The sequence below is a fragment of the Scaptodrosophila lebanonensis genome, unplaced genomic scaffold (genome assembly GCF_003285725.1).
Source record: "Scaptodrosophila lebanonensis strain 11010-0011.00,11010-0021.00 unplaced genomic scaffold, SlebRS2 tig00000155-arrow-arrow-pilon, whole genome shotgun sequence".
NCBI lineage: Eukaryota > Metazoa > Arthropoda > Insecta > Diptera > Drosophilidae > Scaptodrosophila > Scaptodrosophila lebanonensis.
Window position 1 is genome coordinate 86976 of NW_022060594.1, and position 10126 is coordinate 97101.

The 10126-nt window shown below is 42.2% G+C and overlaps 1 protein-coding gene across 2 annotated transcripts; it reads left to right on the plus strand.

The window, feature by feature from the left end:
• The first annotated feature begins 1075 nt into the window (after nucleotides 1-1075).
• LOC115629495 (uncharacterized transmembrane protein DDB_G0289901) lies at nucleotides 1076-5245 on the plus strand. Of its 2 annotated transcripts, XM_030525971.1 has the most exons (12): nucleotides 1076-1763; nucleotides 1832-2107; nucleotides 2175-2336; nucleotides 2416-2598; nucleotides 2668-2826; nucleotides 2896-3072; nucleotides 3142-3309; nucleotides 3380-3556; nucleotides 3625-3801; nucleotides 3871-4035; nucleotides 4094-4657; nucleotides 4727-5245. In XM_030525971.1, the coding sequence occupies exons 1-12, from the start codon at nucleotides 1076-1078 to the stop codon at nucleotides 5104-5106; spliced, it is 3276 nt and encodes a 1091-aa protein (XP_030381831.1). In that variant the 3' UTR covers nucleotides 5107-5245. The 2 variants fall into 2 exon arrangements, with proteins under 2 accessions (XP_030381831.1, XP_030381832.1); XM_030525972.1 differs by lacking the exon at nucleotides 3142-3309.
• Nucleotides 5246-10126: the final 4881 nt, after the last annotated feature.

The following is a 10126-nucleotide window of genomic DNA, read 5'->3' on the forward strand; positions in this document are numbered from 1 at the left end:
TTTCCTTTTGTGCCCAAGTGCGCCTTTTTTTAGTCCTTGATCCACGATTTCCAACCATAGCGCACATAACAGCCAATGCAGGATCTAAAGTAAAATGTGAATATTTGTATACCCTGTACCCGTAGGGTAAAAGGGGTATATTAGTTTTGTGCGAGTGTAACACACTGAAGGAGGCGTGGCAGACCCCACAAAGTATATATATTCTTGATCAGCATGACAACCCGAGTGGATATAGCCATGTCCGCCTGTCCGTCTGTCTGTATGAACGCAAGGATCTCAGAAAGTATAAGACCTAGAATAACTAAACTTGGTATCTAGATTCTCCTGAATGATTCTCCTGTATGTATGCATGTATGGAATATTTTATATTTAATTTAGTTAATTAATTAAATTAATTTAATTTAATTAATTAATTAAATTAAATAAATTTATTTTTTTGTGGGGTGGTAAAGGGTATTTAAGAGTTGAGCCTGTTCGACCTTAGCATTCCTTTCTTGTTATATATGACGTTCAAAATTGGCTTTATCGTATCTAGTACTAGCATATACATATACATAATAGTATGTCTATGCAGCGTCTGTTGTTTACGCACAGAACCCATCTTTGTGATACGTACAAAGAGAAATAAAGTGATGACAAAACATGCAACAAAAATGCGCGTGTGCCGCTTTAATGGTGTGTCGCAAGCACGTTTGCGGCATGCCGATGCCATATGTAAGTCACATAATTACCCACATAATTACATACCTGTATATAAGTATGTGTACGGCGTTATCTGAGAAATGGACGCTATCACCCATGTGTGAGCCGAGAACGACAACGAGAACTGAGACCGATTCGCATCACGCATTTACTCACAGAGCAGACCACAATGATGGCTGATAAGAATCTGCACAAAAAGATGCAGCAGAGCCGGCCGAGGCAGCAGCAGAGCATCAAGTTCTGGACTGATCGATTTGCATAAAAGCGCAGCTCCATCGGCTCGATAGCCATTATCAAATGTTCAGTTGCAGTGGGCATTACGAGAGTTACGAGAATACTAAACGCAGAGCGCTCATTGATCCAGTTGGACAAGATGTGGCGTCTTAATTTATTCCTTTTGCTATCGACCTGCTTCCTCATACCGTACGATGCCAAGCCCACGACTCGGGACCCAACAATTTCCGCGACTCCGAAGCGTACCACCAATGTGGGTAGCCTGGCGGCCAAGGATCTGGCCGATCTGCTGCTGGCTAGCATGCAGGCACGCGGCATAAAGTTGAGCGAAAAGCAACAGGATACTGTGGACTCGCTGCTTCGCAAAGATTCGCCAAAGGGGGCGAAGGGCGAGGAGGTGGTGCTGATAGTACCCCTAGATGTGGTCGTCGATGTACTGGTTGGTGCACGCAGCGGCGCCACTTGCGGTCGCATCATCAACGAAATTCAGAAGAGCATGGATAAGACGAATCTCAGTTTGGGGCTCAAGGCTTTCCTCGCGCTCTGCTCCTTCAATGGCATCGAGTGCTCCAAGAAGGAAGTCGTCCAAATTATCAAGAGCAGCACAGGACTCAAGGCATCGTCTGAGGGCAGTCGCAGCGTCCGCACAGCCCTCGCCACACAACAAGGAGTGCCACAAACATCTGTTGTTACAGATCAAGATATGGTTATACAGTTCCTGAAGGCCCGTCCCTTGCCGCAGTTGAATGTGATTTTAAACGCTCTGCTTCAAATGTGTGCAACACCCGCTGCGGAGGTTCAGAGCATTGCACAAATTCTGGCTCAGTGTAAGTAAACTAAATGGATAATGGCTTCTCTGATAATAGATGACCAACATAAAACATCTCCATTGCAGTGGGTTCCAATCCTAGCCTCGTTGCCAATAAGAAAGATATCATTATTATTTTGATTACCCGACTCCTCGATGGTTTGATAAACATAGCGAATGGCCAGCCCTCACCTACCTGCGCGGCCACAAGCGATAATTGGATCGTAAATCTCCTAAAAATGAATGTGCCGGCGATTGTTTGCCTAGGAGTACTGAGTGCCCTAAACAAGCCATCTGGCGGCGGCAACTCCATCAACACGGTAGGGTCTGACGCACGCAACGATTTGGGAAATACTCTAATAGGTAACTCAGCGCTATCCAATACCTATTCGATTGGGTTGTAATTTGTTTGTTTGCTTTCAATTTGCAGCAAATGGGCCTCAAACCTCTGGCCTCATTGGTGCGTCTGTCCCCATAATGGCTAGTGCGCCGATTGGCAATACCGTCGTCGCTAGCGGTGCTTCAGGTGGTGCTACTGGTGGTGCTACTGGTGGTCGTAATGCGGTCAACTCTATGGGAAATACTTTAATAGGTAACATTTACATCAAACTTGCTTATACAGCATCATCCAAATAATTCAATTCCCAATACCATGTCCGATCTCTTCACAGCAAAATCCTCAAAACGTTCGAGTGGCAGTGGGCTTGCTAACGTGAATCTACCTATAATGGCTGCTGCGCCAATTCTCAACACTGTAACAGCCATCGGTGGTTCTGGTGTCGCTGGAACCTCTGGTGCTTCTGGTGCTTCTGGTGCTGGCAGTGCGAGCAACAACTTGGGCAACACTCTGATCGGTAATTGAGTCTATAATATTTGATCTCTAAGAAGCCCCAACAATCCGTATTCCTACTTTTAATTCACAGCAAAAAGAGGTTCGAGTGGCAGTGGGCTTGCTAACGTGAACCTACCTGTAATGGCTGCTGCGCCAATTCTCAACACTGTAACAGCCACCGGTGGTTCTGGTGCCGCTGGAACCTCTGGTGCTGGCAGTGCGAGCAACAGCTTGGGCAACACTCTGATCGGTAATTGAGTCTATAATATTTGATCTCTAAGAAGCCCCAACAATCCGTATTCCTACTTTTATTTCATAGCAAAAAAAGGTTCGAGTGGCAGTGGGCTTGCTAACGTGAACCTACCTGTAATGGCTGCTGCGCCAATTCTCAACACTGTAACAGCCACCGGTGGTTCTGGTGCCGCTGGAACCTCTGGAACTTCAAGTACAAGTGGTGCTGGCAGTGCGAGCAACAGCTTGGGCAACACTCTGATCGGTAATTGAGTCTATAATATTAGATCTCTAAGAAGCCCCACTAATCCGTATTCCTACTTTTATTTCATAGCAAAAAAAGGTTCGAGTGGCAGTGGGCTTGCTAACGTGAACCTACCTATATTGGCTGCTGTGCCAATTCTCAACAGTGTAACAGCCACCGGTGGTTCTGGAACCTCTGGAACTTCAAGTACAAGTGGTGCTGGCAGTGCGAGCAACAGCTTGGGCAACACTCTAATTGGTAATTGAGTCTTAAATAGTTGATCTCTAAGAAGCCTCACTTATTCCGTATTCGTACTTTTAATTCACAGCAAAAAAAGGTTCGAGTGGCAGTGGGCTTGCTAACGTGAACCTACCTGTAATGGCTGCTGTGCCAATTCTCAACACTGTAACAGCCACCGGTGGTTCTGGTGCCGCTGGAACCTCTGGTGCTTCTGGTGCTTCTGGTGCTGGCAGTGCGAGCAACAGCTTGGGCAACACTCTGATCGGTAATTGAGTCTATAATATTATATCTCTAGAAGCCCCAACAATCCGTATTCCTACTTTTAATTCACAGCAAAAAAAGGTTCGAGTGGCAGTGGGCTTGCTAACGTGAACCTACCTGTAATGGCTGCTGTGCCAATTCTCAACAGTGTAACAGCCACCGGTGGTTCTGGTGCCGCTGGAACCTCTGGAACTTCAAGTACAAGTGGTGCTGGCAATGTGAGCAACAACTTGGGCAACACTCTGATCGGTAATTGAGTCTATAATATTTGATCTCTAAGAAGCCCCAGCAATCCGTATTCCTACTTTTAATTCACAGCAAAAAAAGGTTCGAGTGGCAGTGGGCTTGCTAACGTGAACCTACCTATATTGGCTGCTGTGCCCATTCTCAACAGTGTAACAGCCACCGGTGGTTCTGCCTCTGGTGCTTCAAGCACAAGTGGTGCTGGCAGTGCGAGCAACAACTTGGGCAACACTCTAATTGGTAAGAGAATATATCAGCTATTCAAGCCAAAGAAACTCATTTGTTGTGTATTTCGCAGCAAAATCTTCCAAAGGTTCGACTGGCGGTGGCCTTATCGGGGCGAATGTACCGGTGCTTGCATCTTTGCCGATTCTTAATAAGGTGGAGGCTACAGGAGGATCTGAGGGCGGCAGTGGCTCGAGCGGTGCGGGCGGTGCCGGAGGCTTACTGGGCGGGCTTACCGGCGGGGCTCTCGGTGACACTCTCAGTGGTGTCGTTGGCACTGTCGAAGGTGTCGTTGGGACTGTCGGAGGCACTGTCGAAGGTGTCGTTGGGACTGTCGGCGGCGTAGTTGACGGTCTAGGTGTAGGCGGAGTGGTCGACGGCGTGTTACAAACCGTTACTGGTTTGCTGAGCAACGTGGTGCAAGTAGTTGATCATGAGGGTAACGCTTTGTTTAGCCTCTTGGGTCTGGGCGGCGCTCTACTGCCCGGCCGTCTTGGCAAAATCATTCTGGACGAGAATGGCAACATCAAGAAGCTGGTCAACATCAACCTTCAAGTCCTTGCTGTATTAAGTTTGCTGAACACAGTCACGTCAAGCGGCTGTGGTGCAAGCAATCAATTGGGCAATGTAGTTGAAAGTAAGTAGCGGCTATTGATAGCAATATGTTTTTACGGGCGATTAACTAATATTTTGTATGCATTTACAGCTGATGATGATGCCACCGATGTCGGCAGCCTGATTAACATTGATGCGACCATAATGGCGCAAATAAGCTTACTGAACACGATAATAAGTCAAGCGGGTGAAAATTGTGCAACTGCCGCACCACCAACTGGCCCACCAACTGAGCCCCCAACTGAGCCCCCAACTGAGCCACCAACTGAGCCTCCAACTGAGCCACCAACTGAGCCCCCAACTGAGCCACCAACTTACCCGCCAACCGGCCCACCAACTGACCCACCAACTGAGGAGCCGTCAACTCCCAACCCCAATAAGTGCTATCGTCGCTATTGCCGGAAGTGGCGCACTCGTCCCAACTATATGTGCTTGAAGAACTGTGGCGGTCCCTACGTCTACCGGCCCTAGACGGCAGCCCTAGCTGGTGCTTGTTCCTCTCCGTATTACATTAGCGCATAGTCCATGGCACTTTGTTTGTTTTGCAATCTTTTTAAGAAAGTTTGTTTAAGTAATTTATTGAAATATAACTGAATTATTTATTATTATATACATAAAACGTGTCTCTTCCAAATTGTAACCACACCACACCACCCATCTCCACAGCACACAAATGCTGGCCACGCGGGCACGATTTTCAAACCAGAAGTACATATCTGTGTGGGTAGGCAATTGTAAAGCTTGCAAACTTTTGACATCAAAACCGCTGACGAGCCCATGCCAAAAAGGTAAACAAAATGCAATTACATTTAAGACAAAAGTTTGAATGGAAAAAAAGAGAAGAAAAAACAAGTAAAAAAGCTAAAGTCGGCTGTCCCGACTTTGGAATACTCTGTACATATGTTTACAATAATTATAGAAAACAAAAAAAAAATTAAGAAAAATAAAAAAAAAAAATTGATCGATTTTACCTCTCTCGGTATTCAAACTCACGAAAAGGGTTTATAATTGTACATTTACATAGCAATTGCGTCTGTGTGAGTGTATGTATGCCTATGCGCATCTATTCGTGTCTGTGAAAACATGTTAGCAGTCAACCAAACAGCAACATCAACAACAGCAGCAAATGTATTTATGGCTATAACTTCTTGTTAAATTGGTCTATCATATCATCATAATAACTAACTGGGGGTATTTGCAAAATTTTAGTTCGAAATTCCAAGAATTACGGGAGTTAGAGAAAATCGCAATTTGCATGGGAGAGGGGGGAGGAAGGGAAATTCCAAAATATACATTTTCTGCATATTCACATAAGGCATCTGGGACTAAAATTTGGTGTTCCTAGGTCCTATAGTCTCCGAGATATAGGCGATTATACGAATGGAAACTCGGGAAAACCCCCATAGGGGGGTAGTGGGGGGGGGGGGGAATCAAAAAAATAAAACAAACTCGTATAGAATACACACATAAGGCATCTTTGTGCAAAACTTGGTGTCTCTATCTCTTATAGTCTCTGAAATGTAGGTGATCATACGGACGGACAGACGGACAGACAGACGGACAGACAGGACTGGATCGACTAGATCGATTCATCTCGTCATGCTGATCAAGAATATATATACTTTGTGGGGTCTGCCACGCCTCCTTCTGCCTGTTACATTTTCAGCTCCCGTAAACCTAATATACTTCTGTACATTTCATGTACAGAGTATAAAAACACACACATCCAGACGACAACAGTGGCGCAGAGCTCTTAAAATTTAAAGGTAAACTCATATAAATAAAAGATAACATTATTAACACCCGAAGAGCAAGTCAAGCGTCGTGAGTTAGACAAATGGGCCTCAGAATTGTCTGGCCCCCGCCCCCTCTGCACGGGCTCTACTGGGTCGAGAAACGTGCCCAATTCAACTTGAAATCATAATGAAAGCAATAAAAACATCAACGACGCGACGCTCCGCTCCACTCCACTCCGCACCAAAAAGTTCAACTGTCGAGCCGAGCTGAGCTGAGCTGGGCTGGCTTGGGCTGGTGGAGGTGTGAGGAGCGAGCGCCCATAATTGATGACCTGAGTAATTTGTTATGGTTATGAAACGTGCAACAAACGAAAGCTGCCGCTGACACAAGCCCGTAAGAAAATATGGACGCAATTATAAATTTGGAGACCCCTCCCCCTCCAACACACACACACACACACCTCATGATAACAGTCAGAGTGTAAGAATGGCAGACTGTTAAATATTATTATCGCCATCACCATCACCATCGCCGTGGGGACCCAATTTGTAAGGCAGATCCAAGCTGGACTTGCTCGGAAAAATGACGGGTCAGCAATCCCCGAAACATTCAGCATTACGCAAACTTTATGTACCGTGAACAAAATTAAAGCTGACTTCCCAAAATAAGTAATCGTAAGTACTTATATCAGCCAAGGCTAGAAGGCTTAATACAACAATGCTGCCAACTGCTGTGGTAAGACGCCTATAACGTAATAAAACAAGTAGAGTACATATGTATGCTTAGAATAATTATAAATGTTAAAAAAATTAACAAAATTATAAAACAAATTTTGCATGTCTATGCGTGTCTGTTCGTGTCTGTTCGTGTCTGTGTGAGCATGTTTGCAGTCAACCAAAGCACCAACATAAACCAAACAAGCTGTTGACAGTGCTTGGACAGCAATTATATTTATGGCTATAACTTTCTGATAAATCGGTCTATCATGGTAAAACTTGACATATGGATTTATAATCACTAACTGGAAATATGAGTCCAAAATTCTTAGAATTACGGGAGCTATAGAAAATCACTAATTGCGGGGAGAGAGGGAAGGGAGGGAAATACAAAATACATTTTCTGCGTGTTTTTATATGAGACATCTTGGACTAAAATTTGGTGTTCCTAGGTCTTATAGTCTCCGAGATATAGGCGATTATACGAATGGAAAATTGGGAAAACCCGCATAAGGGGGAAGTGGAGGGGGGGGGGGATCAAAAAAATAAAACAAACTCGTATAGAATACACACATAAGGCATCTTTGTGCAAAATTTGGTGTCTCTAGCTCTTAGTCTCTGAGATCCAGATGTTCATACGGACAGACAGACGGACAGACAAAAAGTAATTAAATTTTTGTTGTTGAGTCAGAAAGAGTTTATAAACATGAATGGGAATTCAAATATATAAATATTTGTAAAATAGATTATGAATATTTTGTGAAACTTATTAGACTTTTATCATCTCTTTTGCAGCATTCTATTTCATTTATTGATATTTCAATTAATAGTGGCCAGAAATTCATTTATGGGCTATGTAATAGTTTGTTAGGCAGTGCCATTTTTAGTGTCCTTCCGCGATAATTACTTATGTGTATTGTACTTATGTTTTGCAGCATTCAATAAAACTGATATACACAAAACATAAATTGCGTAGATAATAATTATTACAGCTCTTAAATCTGTCGACTGTGCTCTCGTATAAATGAAATTTATTTTAGAACGAGCGTTCGAAGCTGCAGCTAGATACACTCCATTAGGGGACATTTGAGGTTACTATTCTATTCAAATTTATATTTTTGCTAAAATAAGGTCTCTCTTTTAATTTCAGAATTGGCGCTACAAGTGGAGTCTGAGCATACCGTTTAAAAGGAACCTCTCTGCACCACTTCAACTGTGAAGCCGGTATAGGCATCAGTTCTCCGCCGTGCTCTAAGATCGACAGTCGCCTGTTATTTTTTCACTCCATGCCAGAACCCAATTAAGTGACAAAAAAAATAGGCTTAGATAAGCAAAATTTATAAAATTGTAGTATGGCCACGAAAATAATGCTTGGGCAGCTTGATGTGCGGCATTTATTTTAATTGTTTGCGACCCCTAACCCTCAAAAGGCATAACTTCTAAAATCGACAAAGAGCAGGCACGTGTGGCCTTTATTTTTTTTTTTTTTTTGTGTTTGTGTTTTGTGTTCTAAAAAAGTATATACAACTAATAGTGCGCAAAAAATAAATAAATAACGAAAAAAGAAAAAGAAGAGAAAGGAAGATTTACCGCAATTTGTAGTGCCATCGGCCGCCTCTCTCGCGTAACGTTTCTTTTTTGATCTAGCAACCTTTCTGGCAGCAGATCTTTTGGACGTGCATCCACCAGCTGTAAGTAACACATAACATATTTATTACTCCGCCTCTCTGAGAGAGCTTTCGATTCGCAATGCAAGAGCGCTGCCAGTAAATACACATATTAGATGTGTATTAATATATGTGCTAATATATATATACATTAATTGCTCATTTCATTTTAAAAACATACATTTTGTAGTAAAATTTGATGGAATTTATTTAATTTTTACAAAAAAGTTAGCAAATTTTCAATTTTTTTTTTAAATTTTTTAGTATAAGTGAATTTAAAAATAATTTGTTTTCCGCCCATCTCCTTATGTTGGAGCTCGTTAAAGATTTCTGTCCTTCTGTCTGCTCTATTATCCACTCTTATGTCCCATTCAATATTTAAAAAATTTGAGCACAAACCACAAGCTTCTGCTATCAATTGTGTGTCGAAATAATGAAGTCAGTGTGGTTTTTGTTCTCAGAATCTAGCTCTTAGATCAATACTTGTAATATACATTTAACCCTTTATATCCCCATGTGCCAATTTTGAATTAATTCATAAATATCCTTAAATATGCAAACTGGCATTATTTATAAATGTGAAGGAATCCATCTGTAATTCATCTTGTACACAGCATATGGCAATATCTTTATCTTTAATGCTAAGAATATTTTTAACATAAAGATTTCTTCGCCGTGTAGCTATATATTATTAATATTATTTAAATTAAATACATATTAAAATGAAAAAGGTCCTCAATTTTACGTTCTAGTTTTTATTTTCAAATTTTGAAGAGCTATGCCAGTTGTTCAGATTTCTCAAGTTATTGATCATTTTTAATTTGAAATCGCAAGATATATATAAGTATATATACATTTAAGAATTTCATTTTAAATGCTGACAATATTTTTTCGCTGAGTAGCTATATCTAAAATAGTGTGAATTGAATAATAACATGAAAAATGTCCTCAATTCTACGTTCTAGTTTTTATTTGCAAATATTGAAGAGCTATCCCAGTTATTAAGATTTCGCAAGTTATTGATAATTTTCAATCTGAAACCGCAACACTCCTCTACCTTTAACATTGAACTATTCGTATTTTTATGGCTCGATGTCCTTCTTTTTTTTGTTGTTGCAAAACACTGGAATGAACTACAAATCAATAGCACAAGCACCCTAAGACCCACAAAGCTGTGCCGAGTCTGAGGCGCAGACAAGTTTATGTACTTCTCAGAGACAGAGACAGAGACTCGCACCCGCTGCTGCTGTTGGCAGCGGAAGTACTACATTATGTCTGTCTGTCTGTCTGTCTGCCAACTGTGCGACCATTTGTCTGCCGCTTCCCCGTTCTATCATTCTACTCGTACTATATCGTATCGTACAGTCATGT